Genomic DNA, 27,539 nt, shown 5'->3' with positions numbered 1-27,539 from the left:
TGTACCAGGCTCGACCATAAACAATCGTTGACGTCGAAAAATTTGGGCGCGCCAACGATCGGGTGCATTTATCGGTGAGGTCCGGTGGCCCCGTTTTGTCCGCACACCCGATACCACATCTCTCTCCCACCCCTCCCCCTCTCTCTCTCTCTCTCTCTCTCTCTCTCTCGCTTATGTATTATGCATTGGCGTCTCTGATATCAGTGCAATGTGCGCTATTGATTTAACGCTACTTACGTATGCGCGTTAATTTCGTTATGCCACGCGTACCAAATATTTTGCGCGAGACTACACGTTCCAGAATATATTAAGGCTGAATGGATTAATTATGCTGTCCTTGCATGAAAATTCTAGCTTCGATTTGTTCGCAAAAGATAGTACTTTATCTTTTCTTATTTCTATTTATTTTCTTAATATGTATTGCACTAATTAGTTACTAAAATTGATCCTGTTTTTATCTTCAATATATACATATAAAATGGGTCTGTTATATCTTGCATATTGAAGAAAAGAATATTGAATAAAAACAGTATCATATATATAATAATTAGAATAGGAGAAAAATTTGGTCCATTACAGGTGAAATTTCGCTTTAGACTAAAATAATTTCGGAATTAGTTTTATTCCGCAATATAAAGATAATCTTACCAGAACGAGCTGATGATATCTCAAATTATGACGTAACAATGTTTTAAAGTTGAAGATATGTACGAAACTCTTCAAGTTTCATACAACACGGTGTACCATTCACTCTAGTATTCCATTACTCCGAATATATTGCGTAACCGCAGCGGCAAAAAGTGATGCCGAGAGATACTCCGTGACAGTTTCGTCGTCATATCGTCGCCGTGCATTGTATAAAGCCATATCCATACATGAATACGCATCGAAGTCTAGCTTGCATAAGCAAACGATTAAAATTATTCCTATACAGTTTAATTATATGATCTAACAGCAGCGGAGCGGGATATTCAGATTATAGCTAGCCGTTCCACAAGAAGCTTGCTTTGATACTTTTCCAAGCTCGCGATTTTCATTTACTATCTTTACATGCAAGGGCTCATAAGCTACATTTAAAATCAACTACCTTTCCTGTACAAGATCACGCTTGTATCTCTCATTCCACCGGAAGATGCCGGGATTACGTTATCCATTCCAGACTTGCAGAGCTGAATGTGCACGTGACGTATAAAGCAAATCGAGAGCTCCGTTCTCGCGCCGTGTGCATTTTCCGTTTATCGTTTTTTCTTCTTTTCGAGATTTCCGCATCACCGAGCGACCCATCTCGAAATTCATCCGACGGGAAAAGGAGGCGCGCGCGCGCACCAATCCTTTCGGTAAATAATTTTCACTGGGCGGAAGGGGCCGCTTAAAGCCGACGGGAGCAGAGATTTTCTCCGATTAATTTCCGCCTCCGTCCTCGTCGTCCGCTCGCGCTCGTCGCGTTCCCGCGTGGTTCTTAGTTTCGAGTCCACCGGGGCGTATCATATCTCCTCCTGCCTCGCGTTCCCCTGGTTGTTATCATTTTCCTCTTTCCCCCTCCCCGCCCCCGCTTTTTCCTCCTCCTCTTCTTGCACTTCTCTCTTCCTTTTGTATTATGCATTCAGGTTATTCGTTATTTATAAGTATTGCCCTTAAACTTTTTGAGACTTTATTGCTCGCGGAAGTTAGCCAACGCCGCGGGTAATACAAGTATGATTTATCCTCGCCTCGTCTCTGACCTCGTTCGTGCCGTTTCCACTTGCGAAACGCGCGACATTTTCAGTGTCAAGAAACATTTGTTATCCTCTCTCGATTTTCGTGAGGCTCCGTGAGTTTGAAGTTTGACCAGAAGTGATTTTGACGTATTCTTTTTGCTCTACTAATAGAGTGCGAATTTAGAAGTCGAAAGCAATCTTTGATACATCGCGAGAGCTGTCAGAAATAAGGGAAAATATTTCCGCGCGGTTTTAAATGTGGAAGAAAAAGAATTGTCTGAAGATAAAGGAGGAGAAAATATTTATTTTGATCCCGGATAAAAGCGTTTTTTTAATGGCACTTCGATAATATGGCGTTCAACACGGTAGTGTCAAGTAGTTTCTGTCACGTCGAACGTGACGTCAGAGGTCGACGCCAAAAAAAAGGGCGCTCTCTGATTAATTTCCGTTTCTCGATCTTCCGCGCAAAACGCGTCCGGTTATTTTCGGACTCGACGAGGCGTGTTATAAACTCGACGCATTGCCGTCCGCCGTACCATATAATTTGCATTCGTCATCAGAACTTTTAACAATTTACGGTTATTGAAATCGAAAATGCATTCTATGCACTTTAGACACTCGTAAACACTCGTAGGTTTCTTGAAAATCGTAAGCTTCGCGTTTATATCGGCGCGTATCTATTAATTCGATGAAAATTTTAGCATCGTCACTGTCCCTGCATTAAAGCTGTCGAGTAATGATGAATGGAGCGTTGGAAAAATCAATCAGATTAACGTGAAAAACTCATTCCCTAAGTAGAAGATACAGTGATTGCGCACAACTGCTCTCTTCCTGAACGATCGGGGGGAGAGAGTTGGTAGATTAAGTTGACGTGAATGGAGGCGAATCGGTGAGCATGATGTTAAGATAAAATCTGATTCAGCTTCTTTCCCTCCAATCTCATTCACGCATCTTCGCTACATCTCATTCTGCTCAGATAGGACGCGCGCGGTCGCTATACGATAATTGCCGCTTACGTGATTTTATCTCCCTCGGCACGGAAGAACTCGAGGTTCACCAACAAAAAAATAGTGTTTTATGCCGATTAATTTCCAACTCTTCCTATCTCTGTCGCTCTTTCTCTCTCTCTCTCTCTCTCGCTCTCGCTCTTGCTCTTGCTCTTTCTCTATGGCATGCTCATTCGCGCGAACGCACGAGCATGTTTTCGAGTCCGCCGAGGCATATTATACCCGCGACGCATCGTCGTGCTCCGCCGCCCCCGCCGCCATCATCCCCTTTCCATTCCACGTCCCCCCAAGCCACCCGTCGTCCCTCGTTCGCCGATCCCGAATTCGTTATAACCAGCCGAGAGCCACGCAACCGTAACTTCGCAGGATACGATGTACGCTACAGAGAGCTCGACTAAATCAAATTTACAAGCTGCTGAGTGTTTCCCTCCCTCCCTCCATCCCTCCTTCGTTTTTCCTCCTCCCCGTCTGCAGCCGCTTTTCTGTCGTCTCTCGCCCCCAGTCCGGCATCCTCGGTTCTCCGACGACTACGTGTTCCGGCTTATACTGCGGCCCGAACCCCGAGAACCGCTATTTTCGTCAGAAGTCATTTAAAAGTTTTTCGTGCCGCCGCGCCGTCTGCGCGCCGAAGTAGACTCTGAATTATTTATTCGGTGCCGGCTGCGCCCGGGCGTGCACGCGTCGCGTTCGTCGGGGGTTACAGTCATTATTTCTACGGCCAATCGCATTATATGCAACCGTGTTGCAGCACCTTTTCCGCCGGGCGAGATGTAGGAGACGAGGCGTCGAAAACTTTTATGGGTATCCGATGGACGTCTTAGAGCCACTTCCTTTACGTTAATCGGCTGAATATACGAAGCGGTTATTGCTATTGCATATTTCATCACATGGAAGTAACTTGGGAGAAAGTGTATTACTATATATCCTAAGATGTTCCCTCCGAACCACCAGAGCATTATTGAACAGTAATGTGATCGAACTAAGAGATTAGAATGAATTAGTTAAATGATGATTATGAATTATCTAAAATATTATTTGAAATCAACAGGAAACGGTTTATTAATGATAGAGATACAGAAATATAAAAGATAAAAAATAAAATGAATATGAAGAATGCACAAAATACTTTTTGAAAATAACTATGAGTATAATATTTATGCATTTGCAAGAAATTTACCTACTGCAATGATATTACAGATAATATTAATACATAATCGATTGATAATTTTACCGAATAATAATATCACCGGTGATAGATATAATTATATATGTACATATATCGATAGGAGGAAAGGACGAGTTATAACAATGATAATGCTGAATATGTGCTGAACTGTTGTAAATAGTGCTAAATTTTAATTGACAGATAGTTGTAATGCAAATAATTTATTAACTAAAAATATGATAATATGAAAATAATGAATCATCTTATAAATATCATCGATAAATACCATCTTTTAGATATTCATGTAAGTAGCATTATATATGCATTTTATTTACTAAATTTTCTATCATTGCTAATAGCAAGATTATGTTACGTTAAATATTCCAATTATCTGTAAAAAAATATTGCTTATTGATAGAATTCATTATACGATACGCATTACACGAATTACTTAAGAATAATTACGTATTATTTTCAGTCTTTGTGATTAAAATCATAATGAATTATCGCTCAGTTTCCGCTCAGTACATCATGAATCTCTGTTACACAAATTATTATTATACATATTTAGAACTCGTCCTGTCGCGCTATCTTCCTAATGCGATTAAATCTTTCGTTTATCAATCTTTCAATGATGAGTTAATCTTTCAGATGATCGAGTTAATCAGTATTTATGAAGCGGCATTTCCTGAGTTCGAGATTATTTGAAGATTATTATGAATTATTGTAAGGTATAAGCAGCAGATTGATGGTTGTACGTAGGATTGTATAACTGTGTTGATTATATAATCGTCGAATAATAACCGATTATGAATAGTACCTCAGGTATCGACAGTTTACAGACCGTTATCGGTATTCGCGGATAATCAATACTTTGTTGAATGTCATGATATATATTAATCAAAGAAATAAAAAGATTGATAGCAATATGTATTTTGCTAGATTAATATTGTTAATTATTATAGAATCGCATACTAGTTAATTCGGTACGAGTATATGTTTAATGTGCTTAATCTTAATCGAAATAATTGATCAATTTTGACAAATGTGTCAATATGAATGAATTGACAATGTATTGAATAGCGTAAATTCGTACAATATATTGGCTGGCATAATCAAATAAACCGACAAAGTACAACGATCTGACGAATTATAATATCGGTCATTTCCCTATTAATGCTCGCAGCCCTGTATTATTTACCTAGTAGAAAAAAACTCGATATCTTTCGACAGATATCGATGGAAAAATCAATAACGTTTCAAAATAAAATAAACAATTTCTTCGGCATGTTATCGATAATATGAACGGATATCGCATCACCGTCTCTAAGTAGAACGCGTGTAGCATGAGATCACGTTCGCGTTCTTTCTGGTTGTGCAAACAAGTAAACTTGGAAGCACGCACGATTAGCATATAGCCGGATACACTATGAAGCGTATGCACGCGCATGCATATGCATCGCATAGACCGGAATTAGCTTGAAATGTTTAATTGAACGAGCATCATCGACGTGCAAGTCTGTTCGCCGTCGTCGATTGATGTATCGCGTAAACATGGCGCTTACCAAATCGGCGCTCACCTTAATAATATTGGCAAGCAGCCGGGAGCAAGAACGGCCGGTCAAGCATTTTTGCGGTGATAATCAAATTTACATTCGATAATGTAAATTAAAAAGCAGTGAATATAATTAACATTATACATATTTTATTTCCAATTAGTCAATCAATCGATCAGTCGTCCTATACTAATTTTTTCACACGAAACGTGAAAATGAGAGGTGAGAGGAATTAAAAATGGCCAACAATATAAATTACTCGAAAACAATTCGTTTTATTTGTTAATATTCAATTTCTTTCTTATATGCAACGTCGCAAAGGAAATTTATATTGTACGAATTTCGTACGCGTATAGACGTGGATCGACGTGCGTGAGGATGAACGATGGGAAGAACGGAGAGGGAGAAAGCAAAAATATCTGGTCCATGATAAATGCCCCGACACCCATCACGGCGCAACGACATCATGGCGCGTCCCTCAAAACAGAGCTACAATGCGGCCTCTCGTAACCATTATGCTAAAATGCAATCTCCTGATAACCGCAGCCGCGCCATCGCGGAGCTTAATCTCACCTATCTGTACAGCCGTCGGGGAACGGAAACAAAATGGGAATGAGAGACCGGTTCCGCCTGGCCGGATGATTCGGGATAAAGAGGGCGGCATTGGGGATGCAGAAGGGATGGCGAAGAGAGACAGAGATCGATAGAGAGAGAGAGAGAGAGAGAGAGAGAGAGAGAGAGAGATAGAGAGAGAGAGAGAGGAGGAGGAGAAGAGAGAGAGAGAGCGCGAGAGGACAATGGTGGCCGAGACTGGAGATACGAAAAGAAATAAATTCCGCAATCGATAAGCGTCCGGTTAAACGTCAAAGCGCGCCGGTGTGGGTAGACGAGGCACTTTCGATCCTTGACAAAAAAACACAATCGCCGATATCCAGGGGATATAGAGCACGCGCGCTTGCTTTGCCTCCCTTTTTCCGGCTGGCCCGCATCTTTTTTCTTTCCTGGCGGAAAGTCGAGTCGATGTCGGAATATACGTTGTAATGCTCGCGATCTCTTTAGATTCGTTCTCCTTTCCTCTTCCTCGCCTCTCTCATTTCCTTCTTCCTTTTTTCTAGAGAAGCTCCGCAATTTTACTATATTGCTGATAGAGATATCCGGCCAAAAATTATTTCCGACTGCTTGAAGGATTGCAAATCTTCCAAATGAGATATTGAGTGCTACGTAGTGAATGATTTTCTAAGTTATTAACATAAGATTTTATATAGGTTTTACTGTTTCTGTCTCATTTTATAAGTGTGAACAAAATAGAATTTATATTATAGATACAGCATAAACACAATTTGCGTTTTCTATTCCATATTTATATTTAACATTTCAAATTTACATTTATAGAAGTTCAAATTTCGTTGAAAGAGTTCAAAATAAACGCTCCATATGTATGGTTTATTTAAAAGTAGTGCAAGTCAAATATCGAAACGAAATGATTTCATCCTATTTACACAGCGAACATAAATGCATTCAATGAACGACACATGAATGTTGAATGTTGAATGTCGAATGCCGATATCACTGTATGTTCCATTGATGTGAGAAGTATGACCCATTTACAGATACAAACGAATTGAATCAAACTCAATTATAATTTAAGATATACATATATTTATTATGATAAATTGCAGTTTTCTCAAAATTCAAAAGTTATTCACCGTGACTCTCTTACGTGAGAGCCATTTATTTTGAAGATGTACGACCGAACAGGAATATTCACGACTTCACTCTGTTCTGTTTCCGAAATAAACAGCTCATATATCGACCTCGTATTTTCCGTCATGATGTAATTCGCTTAGTTATCGACAGCCATTGCCACGACTTAGTCAGTGGAGGAAAGAAGTATTCCCCGAGAGTGTGCCGGCAGCGAAATCGTTCGGCGTTTAGCTCTCTTCCGCGGAGCATTCGGAGGAAAGTTTAGATACCTCTTCGGGATCCTCTTCCAGGCGAGCGAATAAGCAGGCATTAAAGGCTTAGACCAGAGATCGAATTGGAAGTACCTACGTAGCGTTCCTGCACCTTTCCTTTCCACCCTCTTCTTCCTGCAATTTCTTTCTGTCTCTGTCTCTGTCTCTGCGTGTGTATATATATATATATATATATCTCTCTCTCTCTCTCGTGTGCGCGCATGCTCTCGCTCACTCCGCTTCTTGTTCGCCATCGTTCTGTAACGAGGACCAAGTATGATCGCACTGGGATAGGTTGAGTATCGAGAATCGCCGAGATCCTCGAGCCGGTTCGCAAGACATACCGGAAGCGGAGGATCATCGTGCGATCGCATTCAAGTCAGCGAGATATTCGCCGTGACCAGATCAAACCAGATCAGGTCAAGCCGGACCAGTTCGTGAAGTTTACATTTTATTACCGGCTTTACTTGCTTTTTTTTCAAGCCGTGAATAATAGATAATCGTAATGCGGTGATTCCGCGTGACAGCCGGAATTATATTCATAACAGATCGGGGGGAACGGCGCTTTTGCTTTCCCTTCTGCGCGATACGGTTTAGAAACATGTCCGTTTCCTGTCCAGCACTTGGCGCGTGCACACATACACATACGAGAACAATGGTGCGCTTTCACGTGCAAGTGCACGCCTGAATAAGTATACGACTATAATCTATGATTGTGTATTTACGCAGCTATAGACTGGCATTATTCTCATTCTGGTATTAGACGAATATTCTATTATTCCATTACCACCGGTTGTAATTATGACATACCGTTAATGAAGAGCGTTATAACAAATTTCATAGTAATTGATGAATTGATAGGTACATATGTAAATAACTGATAATTAGGGACGGGGAAATATTCTATGTAGGAATTAACTTTGTAACGTACGAAACATAAAAATTGTATAAACGTAGCGTATAATATGTATTGTCACACGTTTAATATGTAATGTACGTCTGCCATTGTTATGTTGGAAACATTTCAATTTGACGCCTGAAAGCACGAATCTGTAATTTTACATTTTAATGTGCGTTACGCTCTGTCGTCTATGATAATTTCAACATTTTTGACTACTATTTTTTGGGATTAATGTGGACTTTGTCTTTTTTTTTTCCAGCGTCACCGAATCATCGCGAAGCAATCCAAGCTGAATTTCGACGTTTCCAGGGCGCGTTCGGTGAGTCGACATTTATTTCGTATAATTAATACGCCTATTAATTTTGCGCACGCAGTTTGTAAAATGTGTAGTAAATTCCGCTAATAGCGTATTTTATAGTCGATAATCTTTGTCAAAAATTAAAATAGTTTTACCTTCACTGGAATTTTATTGGACCGAAATTATATGGAATTTTATTTTCGTGCGGCATCTAAAAATTTTAATATTTAATATCTAAAGATTCGAGCTTAAAGTAAGAGAGCATCTGTTTGTTTTTTTTCACCGCAATATAATTCGGAGAGTATTCGTGCTTTCGTGCACAAGAGATTATTTCTCTTTTCCGTGAGAGAGATATTGTCCTGTTCGCCAAGCACCTCGTCTGCAACGGTCCTGTTGTCCGATGCGTTCGAAAACCTCTCTCCGTGATTACCTTCCGCGGTGTCCCTTTCCACTGGATAAAGAAACGGGCTTAAAATCGGAGCCGAGCTTAAAATCGCTCTGCAGCGCGAGCACCGCCGACCTACAAGCTCGTTCTGTCGTGACAGGAAGCGAGAACGTAGGAATGGCTGAGGTTAAGTATCGAGAATCGTCAAGCTACTCGACCGATTTCGTTCCAAAGATGAAAGCGATACTCTTAATGGAGTACCATTGTCTGATTTTGTCCAAGTTTCGTCCGGTGACGTTCCTTCTCCCGGCTCAACCGAGTCGAGGCAGTCGCTGTTTTATCGTTCGGGATTTCGGGTTCGACCGGCCACCGCTTACAAGGTGATCCGCAAGACGAGGGAATTGCTCGAACCTTCGGCGTAATTAATGGCTTCATCAGTTCGCCCCGCCGACTAATTAATTCGCCGTCTCCCGGAGACATGTCACGCTCTCCCGCGAAAACTTTCCCCCCGGCTTTTCTAATACGGGGATTCGAATATTAATCGACCGGGCGTGAGAAAAAAAAGGGACTTGTTGCCGAGGGCAATGATTGAAATTCTGGTTTCATGGCAAATGTCTTGTCTATGATGGCAAAGATTTTGTTACGTATGTTACAAGCGAATCTCCATTTTGATGAGATCCGAAAGATATACGTACTGTAAAATAACTTGAAAATAAATAAAGAATACGTGCTTTTATACGTGTTGCATTACAGGCTACTACCATGTCTATAACAATATAATGCACATGTAAAGTTTTATAATCCTGATCTTGCTTCAAGCTCTTTGCGATAATATAAAATCAGCTTCTCTCCGTGTGGGAAAAATTTTAGCTTTGTAGCAACATCTTAATATCAAACATCTTAATATGTAAACAAGATATACGTCTTGCAAGGAAATGTATTTAGAATGAGATTCCATGTATTTATATAGCAATGTATTCAAAGCTCCTTGAATTAGGCGAGATAAGTCAATCGTTTGATAACGCTTTGCGAGAAAAGCGTTCGTAGTATGGTCGAATCGTATAATTATTAATTAGTAAGCAATTCTATATAAAACGAGAATGCCAGCACATGTTGGGTCACGCTCACGTAAGAGGCGATAATTTGCGAGATTCATTAGCACGTTCTGAATCCAATTTAAAATCTCTCTCTCCCCCCCCCCCCTCTCTCTCTCTCTCTCTCTCTCTCTCTCTCTCTCTCTCTCTCTCTCTCTCTCGCAGTTTCACCGAATTTCCCGACGCTGAGCTTCCCGCATATGTATTATTATGCATTATGCATATGTTTCCGGTCGCGCTTCAATGCACGTCCTGACGACTGTGATTCAAAGATACATATCTCAGATATGTATGTATATGTCTCAGAACTGCGAATATCAGAACCAGAGGAGAACATTGCGCATTTCTTGAAATATCGATATTTTGTAGTTACGAATTATTACGTATAAGCTTCAACGACATAGTTAACGAAATCGTGTTCTTGAATCAATATTAAGTTTGTTCTTTTCTAACAGAAGCTTTTATTTTTTCTCTTCTTTTCTAAGATATTTAACATTGAAAATTACAGTATAGAACTTAGTTTACAGTAAAATTATCGAAAAATTTGAGGAAAAGTATGCTGATGATCAATATACGCTCCGAACATTAATCGAAGCTTTTCTCAAATTCGGTCACCTTCGAAGAATCATCGCTCCTCTACGCGTTGATCCCCAAATTTATCATCGTCCCGTCGAGATGACACGTTGATACTTTTTAAATATTCTGAAGGAAAAATCGCGGCGGGCATTAAAAGGAGATCTCCAACTTTCCTGGAATGAGAGATGGGCGTCGAGAATGACTCGACAAAGCGGAAAAGGGGATCGACGAGAGGAAAAGGGAGGTAGATGAGTTAGTTGGGAAGGTTACGGTAATCCAACGAGCTCATCGTGTAATTTCCCATAAGGCGGCGCGGAGCAGGCTTGTATCTCGCTTTTGTCGAAACTTTCGGCAAAGTATATTTCGCCACCCCGGTATCTACGTTGATCCGCCTTTCACCAGCATTTCACATCGTTTGCACCCTCTCGAGTCTGTTTGCAGTTCCACTTTTCGTTTCAACTGATTTGATTTTTATTTTTGTATTTGTAATTTGTTCGCGTTTTTCCTCGCTTAGATTTCAATTCATATTTTATTATTATTATTATTAATTTATTTGCTAATATTTCTTTTCTCATTTCATTTGTCTCGTGTCGAGGCGCGGGCGTCGGACGACGCAATTTCGCGCGCGTGTCATAAGGGTTAATTAGGCTAATGGATATCCGTAATTGATGCAACGAGACTGCCCACTCGAGTGTTGAATAACGTCCGTCTCCGACCCCGCCGCGCCGTGATATAATTCGTCCTCTCACCGAGAAGCCCGTCCGGTCTCGTGAATTTTTCGGGCGTGCGCTTGGCGGATCTTAGGATGCATTATTCAAAATTTATCTTGTCTCGCGAGTTACGAAGTTCCATACTACGCGTACGGTATATAATGTGAAAACAGTCAACTTCTATCGCGGATTGAGCCTGAAAACCAATATGAAAATCTGAATAATCAGAAAAATATGGAATGTCAAAAGCGTTGATCCCGAGATTTTTCTAATCCCCTTCGATCTATTGCAAAATTATAAGTAATATAATTTAGACTATTCATTAATCTTCTTGCAATTCTCTGTATGATACAAAATATAAGAAATGGAGAGCTCTTACAATAATTCTAATAAATTCTAGTAAAAGAAATATAGGAGAAAATTGTGTGGTCTAAAAAATTATCGCGACAAGAGTGATATTGAGATTAACGAGACCATATAGACGAGACGAAATAGAAACAGAAACTCGAACGTTCAGGCGATACTTCTACGTCAATTGTCGCATTAATAACAGGCGAGAGATAACGTTGCGTTCCACGTTTCTCATCTCTTTATCCGACAGCGAGCACGGGCGCGTAAAAATTGCGACGCATTTCTCTGTGCCACGGGCCGCGCGTGAACGCGCGGTCTGAAATATTAAACCGCGCTAAAAGCCTAAAGTTAAACATCGCGCCCGATTAATTACGAAAACATGACCGCGGGCGTGGAAGTGCCAAGCCGTGCCCGCGCGCTTCTCGGTATCTCCGTGCGTATTTTTCGCGCGGAGTTTACCTTCCGCTTCCGACATATCGCGTCGGGGCGAAGGTCGGCGGCGGAAGGACGCGGCGGGCGAGAGGATAGGATAGGACAGGAGACAGGACAGGACGGGACAGGACACGGGGCAGCAGCGGTGTATTCGGTTTCGCGAAATGCAACGGAGGTGCATTAAAGCGCGCTGTGCTCCTTTGGCCAGGAATATAATAGAATTTCCTGAGAGGAGAGAAGCCGTGGAGAAGATTAGAACTGGCCGTTAGCCTGAGAGACCAGAGATGGAGCAGAGATGCTCTCGTCTTTTATCCTGATTCGAGGTTCAATTAGGGCCGTCTTTGGTCGAATATTGATTCGAGCAAAATATTATCACGTCATCTCGAAGACGATATTGACACTATTAAGACTTTTTGTGACTTTTAAAAGTTTAAATTTACACCAAGTATCGCAGAAATATCAGCAAATTACTTCTTTTATCGAAAAAAAAAAAACGTTTTCGTCTTAATTAGAAATTTTTGGCAAGAATGTGAGAGTATTTCAAGTATAAAGTATTAAATATTAAGAGAATATTTTTAATTTTGCGCTTTTGTACATGATAATAATACGTCGAACGCCTCCGGTGATTAAGTAGTTAACACACAAACTCTGTACTAATCTCTCTAGCCTAATAACTTGATATCTAACAACTTTATCGAAAGTACTAGAATCCGGCGCTCATAGTCAGCAGCGAGTCCGCCGGCGGAATACCGCGGTATTGAACGTGAAAGGGCGCGCTCGCTAGATTTACAGTATTTACACGGTACATGCAATGGGATGTTTCGTCGGGCGCGATAAAAAGCGTCGCAAAGATAGATACGCTAATGTCGCCGCTCGCGAGTAGAGAAATATAATGGAATCTATGACGCGTAAGTGCGTCTTACGGAGCTGCGAGCCGCGGGAGAGATAAGCTGCACCACCGCCGCCGCCGCCGCCGCCGCCGCCGCCGCTGTCGTCGTCTTTCGTATGCAACGAATGGGCTAAGTCACTCTCGGCGGCACTCGCGAAATCGATAACGAGCCTCGCCCGCCGCCGCTGCCGCTGCCGCGCCGTCACGCCGAGGAGACAGTCGACCGACGGGCGAGAAACCGCGTCGTCGAGGTTCCCCGATGTGGAATTAAGCCTTCCGATATTATATAACTTCCGCCTCACGAAGTGCGAAGGAGGAGGAGAGGGAGGTTCTCGAATAATCGACAGCCTCGTTCGCGAATGTGTGTCATTAAAACGAGAGCAGCTCTTTCGCAACATTCTATAAACGCGATAGTAGTAATGAGAGCGTAAAATATTTATCTGGATATATAGAGATAGATATGGAGAAGAGATAGACATGTATGAAGGATAAAAAAAGAAAACAAAATCTTTTGCAAATGTGCGTTAACGATATAATGATAATCAGAAATACGCGAACTAGTTCAGCGAAGAAACTGTAACGAAGGTAGCGTAATTATAGAACTATATCTATAGAAAATGCAGGAGCGAGACCACAACTGCGCTTCATAGGTAGACAATGCGGATATTATCTCGTGTCTTGGGACAGGAAGTTCCCATTAAATGCAACGTAATAGACAAAACAGTTCTTAAGAATCCTTATCTTCTCCCGTAGCCCGCTATTACGAGTGGCAAGCATTTGCGGAATTTATTTTTAATCGGATTGCCGCGACGGAGAGAGAATAAAAAGGTTCTTCCGTTGGCCACTTCCCTTCTTTCTGTCGTTATTCCTAAAACGCTCGAAAATTCTATGGGCTACCTTTCTATCTGTGAGTCTACCTTTCTACCTGATGGAGAGGATGAAGGGAGAGGGGGTTGTAATACCCTACCAAAGTTTTCCAACATTGTTTATCGCGGTTGCCGCGAGAGAATAATCGATTAAGGGGGCGCCCCCGATTTCCTCGCTCTCTTTTTCCCCCCCTCCCCCCTCCGGAAACTTTCGTCCTTCCGGCTAACGCCAAATTACTGGTTTCGCCCGGGCCGCATCTGAATGGAGGCTGACAGCACTTCGCAGCTAACGTGCACTCAACTACTTAATAATGTAACAGTCAGCCAACCACTATGCGCCCATTATGTTTCCATGCACGTTGCACAAGAACCCAGAGGTAATAGCTTGCCGGTGGTTGTAATATAGGATTCGCATCCTGTATCGCGTTGCGTCGCTGTGTTTGTGCACGGCACCGCGTCGAGAGAGAGAGAGAGAGAGAGAGAGAGAGAGGGGGGGAGCAGAAAGATAGAGAGAAAGAGAAGGAAATTTATTATGTTCTGGGATAAATCCTCTAAGAACAAAAAGCAAAGCGCAACTGCTGTACATAGAAGTGAGTCGGCAGTTATAAGGTAATAATAGAGAATACAATGTATCTACATAACAAATAAACATGTCGGAACAAGAAGATATAAATTACAGTTATGATAATAACTATAAAGATTAAGTGTGCGTGTCAAAGAAACCTTCTATAAATTTAGAAAATTCTATATACACGTATAGTCTTACAATTAGTTAGTAATCTAATCAAAATATGTTACACTTATTTTTTTATCGATTTATATCATGTTCTTTGGATGATCTTTTTATGGTTACAATTAGTGTGGAATTATGAAGAGGTATAACGATAAAATATATTTAGGAAAACGTATACCTAGCTATTTAAAAAAAATACTACCTAACATAAATTATGCATTGGTCTTTTATCAAACTGATGATGACAAATATATATTAGGTAGTCTGGTTGGAGCATCTTCATTTTCTTCTGAAGGGACAAAAAAGTCTTTGAGGAACAAAAAATCCTTTCTTAGGGATTTTCTTACATATCTCTTACGTACTTTTTTTTTCCGTCTTTTTTATCCGCAAATAAGTCAAGGACACGATGTTTTGTTCGTTTTTTTTCTTTTTTTTTCCGTTAAATAATGCGTCACGATTCTGCAGTTATAGGACTGCATGGCATACTTATTCTTCTTAAAACGTGCTTTATCGGGATCTCTCTCGCTTTTATTATTTTTTTTTTCTTGAAAGGTGTACGTGACGTTTCGCGTCAGTCAGTTCTCCTTTGATATCACTGTTTCAAGATCCCCATAAGAGTTTTAATCCGGAAACACGGTATGTTACCTAACGGTGCTTTAAATCTCGTTTAAAAACTTTAGATATAAACGTGACATCCTGGAGAAAACACGATAGCGAGTTTACAAACGTTGTTTGGGATTTAATCACAGCGTGGTTTCTCCCCGTCAAAAATTTAATCCTTATAGTTTCATGTATCGCCCTCGGCTTTTCGTAGATTAGTAAATCCCCATATAACGCGCTTTCAATCTTTAATTCTGATTCGATAAGGGTCGGAGAATTAGAACGCGAGAAGTTCAGCTCTTCAATAATGCAAGGAGAAGCTAACATTCTACGTGCCTCTACCTTAAGTTGTACCTTAATTACGTGCATTCATGGCTACAAAGGAGTCCAAGGCTGTGCGAATATGCATGATTGGAAACACAATTGGAAAAGTAGAATAAGACTCTAGATATCGCCGTCTGAACATGCTATTCATCCTGATTTCGCGCAGACTTTGACGTGTCGGCGCATCTATTTTTCAGCGTGTATCTTTTCGCTCGGATTGAGACATCACGATATATATATATATATATATATATATATGCAGGTAGTAGTTAAACCGCGGACGATTTTACTATTAGATGACCATGCATAGGCCACCCATCACCGCCTTCTCCATTAATGACTAATCCTTTATCGAACGTACATATAGAGTTATCTTAGGTGTATACTCCTAGATATACTGCGTTAGAATTCTGATAAAGTTAATATTTGAAAGCGAAAATAACTTCGAGAGATGAACTATAAAGCTCTATGCTTAAATAAGTTGAAGTGCATTTTATCTTAAGGAAAATTTATTCTGTAATATGATCACCAAGAAATTTAATACTGATGAAGATTACAAATTGGACAGATGACGACTTTGTTCAAGGAAAGTCGATTATTGTCGCAGCCGTGACAAGTTTCATATTAAATAAGCGAGATCAATGAAGCCATAGGGCATTATAGAGCTATTATTCGTGATATTTCAATAGAGTACACTCGTGATATCTCGAGATTGCGCGTCGATCGTCGCGAAGCTTATAAATGTAGTTTGTAAGCTTATAAAAATAGGGTATACAAACGTCAAAAGTCGCCATTCATACGGTGAACGGAAGCGATTGCTGTGTCGCTAATCACTCATGGTTAACCGGAAACTGGTCTTGAAAAAAAAATCACGTCGTATTTGGTATCGCGTGCGGAAATTGGACGCTTTATCGCGCACAATAAAAATTCGGCGATAAATATTACGCACGCCCGACGTATACGCTCGATATTCGTACGCCTGCTGCGAGAATAGCGGATACGTGGCTTCAACAAGCCACTACATGTTTTCGGCGATAAACTTTATAGCTGAAATAATAAAATCCCCGACGATATTGGCGAAATGGCGCGAAGCGGGGCGTGCCGCGAGGAGATTGTCCTCGCGAGAGGAACGACGCGCGATTTAACGCATTCTTCTCGCGAGGGGATAAACGGGGATTTTCGATAATTCGTCGATTATATCCAGACGGAACATTTTACGAAGCGCATTACACGACGTAGCGGACGACTAGAAGCGGGATAATCTCGATTATTGAGGCGGCGTTTTGCTGGAAATTACGGCGATCTCGCAATTTGTCGTCGCGGATTTCGATCGTTAGCGAAGGAACTTGCGAATATAATTCGATCTTCTTAATATACAATTAATATTTTAAGAGAAATGATATGATTAAATTAGCCTATACATGTAAAACCTGATCAAGTTAATCCATCTACTTAAGAATTAATTTTGTCGAATTAAAGGACTTGGAGAATATGATTATCTCGAGGTCCGTCTGTCATCGGATGATAGGAGCTTTTGTGACAAATATTAATCAAATATTTAAACAAACTACTTAAAAATTAATTCGTGTAAATCCGGAATACCTTGAAATTATCCCCAAAATCTTCTCTATTTCAATTACTATTGCGAATTTTGATTGAATTAACGAAAGAGATTAGTTAAGATTAAAGTTCCCTTTATTTACTTTTTAACATGTTTGAGGATTAACTAAAAACGGAACAATTTTACTTGGTCTGGAAATTCCATCTTCTATTCGGAATTATGATTTAACAACCTGCCGAAAATTTCGATCACGCTTTAAAGAAAGGCATGCTTTTGTGGAAAACAATTGGGGCAGAAAGTTACTCTGCATTTAGCTTTATTCAAATAATCCAATTTTTGCCCGAAATGATGATTCATTAGCATATTTTTTTTTCTTGCTTTAGACACACGAGTCATAATCGGGTCAGCCATAATCGGGTCGACCGGGCTGCCGGTAAATTTCGCGTTTCAAAATTACGCGAATCCGGGTAATGAGCTGCTTTTTTTTCTCCGACGAACAGCGGCGGTAAAACGGTGCACTCGTTTAAGCGCGATACTTGAAATTTATCACTCGGCGATTCTTGCGCAGATAAATGGACGGTAAATCGCAGGTATCGCGGTTCGCGCGCGACACGAACGCGTCCCTCTTTCGCCGTCGTCCGATATCGCGAATTGGTTCGCCCGTACCGAAACTCTTTTTTTTTATACGTGCGAAAAAAAAGCATTAGAGAACTCTCGGTTCGCGATGAACGGTCGGTGAGCGGCGAGGTAAGGGCGGGGGAGAGAAGGGGGCGGGAAATGAAGCACGTGTGAACGCTATGCGCGGCATAAAATTCGGGGCTCCCCCCGTATGGCGTATGTAAATTGCGTGCAGCGCGCGACGCGCATGAATTTAACTGCCGCCGCATGTAAATTCAGCGCCGGTGCATGTAAATTTTATTGCAATCAGCTATTGTAAACAGGATTACCACACAGACGCGACGTCGAAACTGGAGAGCGAGCCGGCCAGTCGATGGAATCCTACGAATATTTCGAATTCAGGAACATGCGGCCACCGATAGGGCCGATGGGGAGGATGCTTACGATACTTTGCTGCTGTCGAGGCTGGGCATCGGCATTTGTATCGAATAGAAATATCTTTGTATTTTGTCGGAGATGAGAAACGCATAAACGATCTTATGAACCTACTAATTCTGGAATATTCTATATATATTTATATATAATACGCGTCTTCTTAATTGATTTTTATTAAATCACAAGCTATGCGCCATTATATAGACTATGAATATATTGGCGAAGAGAAATATGGGGTAATATAGTCAGTTGTGGTATTTGAGATGGAACGAGGTAAATTATCGACATCTCATCAAATTTAAGCTACCCTAAGGCCACGCGATCCAGAGTGTAACTTGAGTAAATCTCTCTGTCGGGCGTAGTCTTTCTCATTTCTCGCGTCGGTCGTGCAAGAGGCGCGTGGAAATAAGAGAGGGGCGGCTTTTAATTTCGAGTAGTTACGTTGCTAAATTCAGTTGCTGGCGGTTTGCAGATTGTCCGCGCAAATATTTGCGCGCCGCGCACGTCGAGCATTTTATCGGCGCTGATATTAAATGGCGAATATTAATTAGAAGAGAGAGAGAGAGGGAGGAGAGAGAGAAATGTTAAAACCGAAGACGAAACGAAAACGAAATTTGTAGATATATTAAAATATTTTTTATAATATCCTGTGCAGTATGTTATGCAATGTTCAGTGTTTCTTATTTTTTCGAAGTATAAAAAATTCCAATTTTCCATAAATGAAAATCTCGATAATGATACAGGTACGAGATCTAATTGGTTTAAATCTTCATCAGTATTTGTAGATGTACTCATTTTTATCTATAAAATTGTTGCGTCCCACGCCGTTAATTACGTTCATGTTCGATTAATAGCAATCTGTTAATAGCAATTCTAATCCCACAATTACGCACACGAAATCATTCGAGCTCAAAGCTCGAGATCTCTCGGAGCTCGCGGCGTCGACCTTTGGCTCCCATCGCGCCTCGGCTTCGGCAAAATCGCTAAAATCTTTCGCTTTGACTCTCATTCGCCGCCGTCACCAATACCGTTATACGTGTCTCCAAGCATCGGCGTTCAAAGCGCGCAATAAGCAAGCGAGGCATGTAATCGACTATCTACTGGCAAATCCTGCGGCGAATGCAGTATCGCGGGCTCTCTCTCTCTCTCTCTCTCTCTCTCTCTCACACACACACACACACACACACACACACACACACACACACACACACACACCATCTATATGTATCTATCTATCTATCTACCTCACTTCATCTCTTTCTCTGTCCGTTAGCAGTGTCGCCGAATTTCGGCTCCGTATTTACCGAACTATGCGTTATAGCCGACCGAGCGAGAGTCATTCTCGCCGTTGGGGTATCAGTCACTGCGTCTCCGTCACTGCGTCTCCGTATATACATATCCGGCGGCGTAAAACCCATTAGAATTCACGGCCCGCTGGGACAAAGGGAACGAAGGAAAGGAATGTGGATTTATTAAGTTCTGCTGAATATAATGCATCGCACCACGATATTCGGCCACATTTTGTCACGGGTCTCATCACGATTAGCAAGCGGTCGCTTTGATTTAAGACAACATTTCTCAAACACGAAAGGAACTTGCGCTAGTACTCAGAAGAAATATACATACACATTTATTTGTAATTACATATGTGTGTGTATGTACATGTATATGTATATCTGTATATGTGCTATTAATGCAAGAATCTTGATACAAAATAAATCTTTAGAAGCATTTAAAGGAAGACAGTCAGAGATTTGAACCTTTATACAGTTCCATACCAGTTACCGTAATACAATTGCCTCGGTCTCGCAAATCCAATTACGCGAACTCGCGATACAGAGGCAAGATGGGGAAACGTGAAAACGGACTGTGACGCCCGGATCGACTAACTTTCCAGCATGATTGGCCAGGTGTAAGATCGAATCTCGGTCCCGAGAGAGATCGCGCGTCGCACAAATGCAGGGACGGCCGTTTCATAATGGAAGAACGATGAGGAACCAGTCGTCGTTACGTTTACACGTCGACCGGCATGCGGCGATATGGGACCAATTCTGAAGGAGAATTCCTCGGCGATAAAGAGGATTTAGATCGATTTAAGATTCCAATTTCCGGGATTTCTTGCGAAGTGGACCCTTCCCTGCTCCGTAACCCCCTCGAATACGACGAAGTCGGGAAGCGCTACGGGCATATCGCGTTGAAAGGGGTAAAACACAGTGTTTCTCAAGTTTTCTTATAACAGATCCTCTACTTTATTTTTCTCTTTTGATACCTCAATAAAATTTAAAATATTGGTATTTCCGTATGCAATTTATGATTCTATATATGTGTCGATGAAATAGAGAAAATAGGTAACTTAATTAAAAAATGATATATTGACTTTATTTGACATCGAGATATTTGCTAAAATAATTCCAATAAAATCTATTTTCGATATTTATTGGATAATGAATTATTCATTCTTCCATAAAAATGATTTTGCGCAGTACAATTTATTTCAATAAAACGTAGATTGTTCACGAGGTCAAATGGTTTGTCGCAGAATTTTCAATCTTCCTTTGTGTGACCAAATTTGAGAAACACTGAAGTAAAGGGTTAATTCAGGGACGTAAGCCAACATCGCTAGTGCCCCAGCTTGTGTAGAGGGAACGGGTCGATCCTCACCACGCGAATTACCGGTCTCTGCTTCTTCTTTTTTTCCTCCCTCTCCTGTTCCTTCATCGTTTCCCCTTTATCGCATTCCTATTCTTCGGATCTGCCTCATCTTCCTCGCCCCGCTGTTCTCTGCGGACGACTCGGGGTTTTTATCCCCGCTCGACTTTTTGCCACGCCGCGCCGTGTCGTATCCGCGGAGATTGTAATTTTAATTCCGGCGGTATTTTACCTCTCGCGCCGCATCGTTCGTCGTTCGATGGTGTCTGTGCCTTGTGCGTCTATGTATACGCGCGTGTGTTCGTGTGCGAATCTATGGTTCGTGTATCACACCGGCTAACTCTTCGTCGAACATCTCTCCCCCTTTTTTTTCTTTCCTTCCCGATCTTTTCCCCTGAGCGGATTCCGATCCTTATTCTTCGCGACGCGCTTAGATACTTTCCGATAAGCGTTCTGTCCGCATGGCAATTGCGATTTTAATTCTTTAGATCTGCTTTTTACGCGACCAATTGACCGTGCAATTGCACTGCGGTATCGATCGCCGAGTTAGACTCGGCAGCATTTTATCCAGTTTTGTTTTTCCGCGAAGCTCAAACTCTCTTTCATGGATCCTCCATTTCCTTACTGTATTTCTTACCGTATCGGCACTCTATCTGACTTTATAGGCTACTTAGATCGCGGAAGATCGAGATTTAAGACACAGCCAGATGGACACTGCTGGTTCCTCCGGTCGCACTCGATTAGATCCGAATCACCAATCTCCGTTCTCGTCGCGTTTCTTTTTCTTACCCTCTCGTTTTCTCCTCTCTTCGTATTTTCCTCAGCTCTCCTACGCTTTCCTCATTGCCCTGTCATCATATTCTCTCTCTCTTTCTCTCGTTCCCGCGTTTCTCTCTCTCCTTATACTGACTTTTTGCCGTATCCCATTCGGTGGAATTCTAATTTTAATTCCGCGGCTTTTAGCTTCGTCTCGTCGCAATCTATCCATATAATCGTCCGCAAAGTTAGATAGTGAACTAATCTCATTTCAACGTAATTCTACAAAACGCACTTTCACTATTATATTGAAACGATTAAACAGTTTTTAACTTATAAAAGCATATTTTATTTGAAAGTCCAAAAATTCAAATTACGGACTATTGGAATAAAACTCGCCAGCATATATTACATCGTTGAATATTTTTAATGAAATATTTAAACAAGTTACTGTACAATTTGTTAAAGATATTTTGATTTTCAAAACTGGATTACATCCTTAATGTCTTTATGTCCACAATATGAATCATTTTTATCTTAACGAGTTTCTCTTTCTCTCTCTCCTATTAAGACGATAAGGGAGATACAGATACAGGTACACATTCATGCGATAATATTTGTTTTAATAAAGCTTCCAAAGTCTATTTTACACACAATATCCGACGTAAACGGCTTCTATATTTGTCTATCCGTACATTCGTACGCGTAATCTCGCTCCCATTCTGACAGTGGAACATCCTCGCGCGATATACTTTCGAATTGGGTTGAATATTACGCGCACGCCACGTTATCCTACAAAACGAGCTATCCTACTTTAAGGTCTACTTAGATCGAGTAAGATCCAGATTTTAGCGAAGAGGGGCGCAGGGGCGGGTCGGCCGCCAGTAGTACCCGGGAGTTTGAGTGGATGGTCGACTCGATCCAAATTACCAGCCTCGGCTTCTCTCTCTTCTCCTTTTTTTTCCTTCTTTCATTCGTCGCGGTCCCTTCGCCCTGCCATCCCCTGCCTCCGTCCCTCATCCTCCTTGGTGGATATTCGTCTTTTCTTTTTACCCGACCCTCGTCTTCATTGTTGTCTTTCTTCTCTACCCTCTCCGGCTACACTCCTTTCACCCATCCCCGGTAGCTTCCTCTCATTTTCATTTACTTTTTCTTTATTTACTTTTTATATCTGCATTCTAACCCGTGTCTACCGGTGCCTTGACTCGACCACCAATGGTTACAGTATATATCCCATGTATCCCTCTTGTAATCCTTGACTATTCTAGGATTCTTGCATAATCTAAATATGGAGTTGTAAAATCGTCAAATTTTTCTCTTTACTTCTCAACATAAGGAACGTCATCACGATGTTCGCGTTGACATAAGACTTCTCTTATTTATTATGTCAAGATAGAGACATTCAAATTTATCCTTCGAGAGAAAATCAAAAGTTTTTCTAATATACAATTTTTATGATTTAATATTACTATAAATATATTTAATTACATATTATAATTAAGTTTAACTGTCAAGTTCAAAATATACTGTTAATTTGTGATCTTTTAACGTACGTTTGAGAAAATAGGAGATTATTAAAGGATAAAATTGACAGCTAGATTGACAGGATTAAAAAGTTTATTCAGAAGACAACTTCTAGACAACTACTCTAGCCTCCTAATGATAATACTTCAATAACAAAGTACATATCTAACCGCAACTATATATCTAATTATGCAAAAAGATCAATTATTTCAATGAATTTTAACAAAACGTGACAAGACTTATAAGACTTGTAAGATTATCTCATTATAACGTATCCAACATGACATTAAAAAATTCATCTCGGATACGGATTTCAGCAAATGTCTTGGAATTAACTCGGATAATTCGGGCTTGCTGGATTCGCATTCGATACTCCGAATTACTTGTCACGACATCCCTCCTTCATATGTTTTTTTCTGTCCTTTTTGTCGACCTCCCTCGTTGATTGTTATTTGTGTTTTTCCAGACTTTCCTTCGACGCCTGCCGCGATGACGGCATTCCTTTTTGCTGCCACTTTTTTTCTAACCAGCCTTCGCTCGCTTCTTCTTTTGTCCAATTGCTATGTACATTTTTAGCGTCCAATCTCGTTCGGCTTTGATGCTCCCTAAAGCTCTTTTCTCCTTATCTGCGCTCCTTTATCCGGTCTCCATCGAGCGAGTCTCATTTAAAAAGTACATTATTATCTTTCTAGATATTATATATATAATACACGCGCACGCGCACACACGCACGCACACACACACACACACACACAGGCTACATTTTTCGCTGTCGACCTACGTTAACGATAGAACACAGAATTAAATATTTCTCCGTTTATATACACATACACACAATTCAGCCTCTTTCTTCTCGTTCGTCATCGATTCCTCATTCTCTCTTTGACTGTGATCTCTCTTTCTTCTCGCTATAATTTACTATTCCACTCTGCTTTCCTTTCGATCCAGTCGCCTTTGCACACCTTGCTATAAATTACCTACGCTTTCGTTACCCTGGGCGTACTAATCGATCTCGCGCCTTTATCCTTTCGCTGAAACTTTCGACCGCGCCCTCAATCCATTCCTCTGTCTCCGCGTCCCTTCTCGACCCGCCCTGTCGGCGGGGTGCGTCCATATTCCTCCTCTCCTTGATAGTCTGCGGTCCATCGAGTCTAAGATCCAGATCTCCGTGGAAATACCTTCGTCTAAAACTCCCGGCCACCTCCCGACTCCTCACGATCTTTCGTTTTCTCGACCATCCCCTGCTTCTATACTCTTCAAGCACTCGTTGCCTTTTCCTTTCGCTCTTCCTCTCCTCCCCTCCTTTCTCTCTGTCTCGCTCGCTCCTTACGTCGCCCCCCCCCCCCTCGTTTCGCTTTCTTTCTTTTCTATCCCAGCTTTTTTCTTCATCGCGCTCACCCTCGTCCTCTCCGCCTCTACCGCCTTCTCGTAAGGAAGGTCGTAATTGGCCCTTCGACCACGAGCGACCACGGTGGAAAGCAGCCGAGAGAGCGAACTACGGACAGCGCGGGAAAGGATTGGGGGGTTGCGGGGATAGGGTAATTGCGGGAGCGACGGTAGCGGTAGTGAGAGATTCTCGGGAGTGTCTACCCTATATCACGGGGGCTGCTGGGAAGTACAAGGGACACGGGGCTCTTCCTTCCACCCTCCTGGGAGCGAACCGGCCATCCCGTCGCTCTGAACTTTACCCGGGGTGAGATATGCAGAAATTAAATATTCATTCGGGTTACCATCCTTCGGTCTCTGCTCCCCTTCTCTCTCTCTCTCTCTCTCTCTCTCTCTCTCTCTCTCTCTCTCTCTCTCTGACTCTCTCTCTCTCTCTGTCTCTGTCTCACTCACCCGTCTTTCTCACTTTCGCGCATGTATCGCCTAACTTTTTTTTTATTCCTTCTCGGAAGTAATGCTTTGGCTCTAGGCCAATTCCGCTCTCGATGTTCGACATCCTTTCGTCTTGCAAACATTGCATGCACCGTAGAAAGATGCGATGATATTCACAAATGTACAAAGAGTCTCGGAGATTATCCATTTCTTGAATCTTATAGATACTAAAAGTAAAATTGGCGAAAGATATATTCATGAAATTTATTTGCCACAACAAATATTAAAGAACTTCTCCAACATGATTTTTGCGAACCTAATTAATTAAAGCTCTCTTATTCTTCCTCGATTAATTTTGAACAAGTACTTGATCAGAATTCTAATTCACTATTTATCTTTATTTAAATATTTAACGCTAAAGTATACAGAAATTAATGACGTTCAATGTATAATTTGACAAATTTAATTTAGCTACGCCAAACAATCTACGATTGACGGATTGCACTCCATTTCTACGATATCCTGTGTATATAAGCATCGTTATTTCCCTTCTTCAAGCATCCGATTCTCTCCGTTGTTCCGTCGCCTTTCTACAAGTCCGACGATTTCCATGGACTCGGAATCGCGTACCTGTTGAACCAACCACCGACTTCGATGAAATAATGACGAGTGGCTTATGCGCCGTCTGCAGCCACACCGCCAACGAGGGAAGGACGCGGGCGGCGGGAGCATAGGGCAGGAGGCAGGATGCAGCCGTGCTGCGTTGCGCAATGTGCCACCTCCCCTCCTCCCTCTTCGCCTCCGTTCACCTCTCTATCCTCCCGCTGCACACAGCCGGGCGAGGTATTCTCTCTGTCGGTGTGGAATTGCGTCGTCCTCTCTGCACCCTTCATCCCGGACACATCCTGCGGGATGAACGCGGCTATGGTTTCGAGGAGACGAAACGCCTCGCTCGGGATAAAAGGATTTGTTTTACTGCCACGGCGGCGGCGCGCGGAGCGGGGAATGAAGACAGGGGAGCGAGATTTGAATAGCGTTGTCGTCGTGTCGTCGCACAACGGGCGGATCGCTAAATTGTCGGAATCGCGCGGCCGATAATTCGTGCCGCCTCACTGCCGGCATGGCTGCGGTATTTTACGCCCGGGATTGCTCTCGGAGCTCTCGGTCGCCTTTAGCTTCTGCCATATTTCTAGCAAATTCGCGTTTAAGTATATTTGTAAATACGATATTTTTAGTGAATATCAAAGTGAGTGTAAAAAAGAGATGTTGCGCCAGTCTCGAAATACATATTTTAATATTTCCTTTGAAATCACAACAATATTACACGAAGCTTTAAAATTACTTCCATACGATTAAACAAAATGTTTATATGATAACAGAATCGCGCGCGCGCGATGATTATATTTATTTCAGATAGAAAAAATGAATAATTTTTCTGTACTTTGTGCACAATTGCGAATTTTATATAATTCTTGTTAGTTTTATTTCTGTTTTTACATGACATGTTCCTTCTAGGACAAGCGAGAAAATTGCGAGCGCAGATTTCAGAAACTAAAGGTTCGTTTTCCTGCTCCGGGAATGGAAATGTCTGGTCCATTTATGTCCCACGCGACAAGATTTCTAATTACGCGAATCTAATCCATTCGCGACTATTCCTCCGGAAGAATTAATAACCTTTTTCCTTTCCCTTACCTCCTTCCAATTATCATAATCTATATTCTACAGTGATGAAATTTTATCACGAGTTGCGACAATTTGTCAGTCTCGTTTCAATTAATTATAAATATTTTACAGGATTTATTAATTTCATTTAGTAAGAGATATACAATATCTCTAGATATTAGAGATAGATAGATAGATAGATAGATAGATAGATAGATAGAGAGAGAGAGAGAGAGAGAGAGAGAGAGAAAATATTAGAGATAGAGATTAACAATATTATTAAAGATTGGATAGAGAAAAGGTTATAAATATGCAAAATAAAAGTCAGAAAAATTCTTGATATTTTGGGAATAAAACCTCAGAATTTTCAGTAAAACATGATTTTTTAATAATAAATAAATAGCTGCGCCAAATTAAATACTCAAAAATTTTTTAATTAGTTTATCTTTATCATTATCTCTTAAATCTGTATTAAAATATTATTACTATAGTAAATATACGTACACAAATGTTTGCGAAAGAAAAGAAATTTTTAGTGACGAGGTTTATAACTTTACGCAATATATTTACAATCTTTTTAGTATAAGAAACTTCAATAATTTATCGTTTCTAAAACGAATGTCCTTCGAGATATTTTATAGCGCGCCAGCGCGCAGCGGATGCTTTTCGTTCGCACGAGAGAATAAAATTCCTTTTGGATGTTTCGGCTTCTCGCGATTGGCAGTAATACCTCGAGTTCCATCCTACGATGATCTCACGTGTGTGTCCCGCGGCATCGCTTTCATGCCGACTCAAGAACGTAACGATTCGTAGAAACGCACGTTACTTCCACATTTGTGATTCATCATCTGAACAGGTATATTGCGATGAAGGAAATTATATATAAGGTTAAGAATGGAATCTCTAAATCTACAAATTTACCGGTTAATTTTATTACATCGGTGTTTTATTTTAATAATTTTTCATTTTGATGCTAT

General features: G+C 41.2%; 1 protein-coding gene across 1 annotated transcript in view; it reads left to right on the top strand.

Annotated features, from left to right (window-relative positions):
* LOC139780427 (uncharacterized) overlaps positions 1 to 27,539 on the top strand; it is a 137,752-nt gene that overhangs the window by 58,899 nt on the left and 51,314 nt on the right. Inside the window, exon 3 of the mRNA XM_071719056.1 lies at positions 8,541 to 8,600. Within this exon, the coding sequence (XP_071575157.1) occupies positions 8,541 to 8,600 (60 nt within the window). The remainder of the gene's footprint in view (positions 1 to 8,540; positions 8,601 to 27,539) is intronic.

The sequence above is a fragment of the Temnothorax nylanderi genome, unplaced genomic scaffold (genome assembly GCF_030848795.1).
Source record: "Temnothorax nylanderi isolate EJ_2023f unplaced genomic scaffold, tnyl_v1.0 TNYL_tig0278_pilon, whole genome shotgun sequence".
Taxonomy (NCBI): domain Eukaryota; kingdom Metazoa; phylum Arthropoda; class Insecta; order Hymenoptera; family Formicidae; genus Temnothorax; species Temnothorax nylanderi.
Note: the sequence above shows the minus strand (reverse complement) of the source record. Positions and strands in the feature narration are given on the sequence as shown.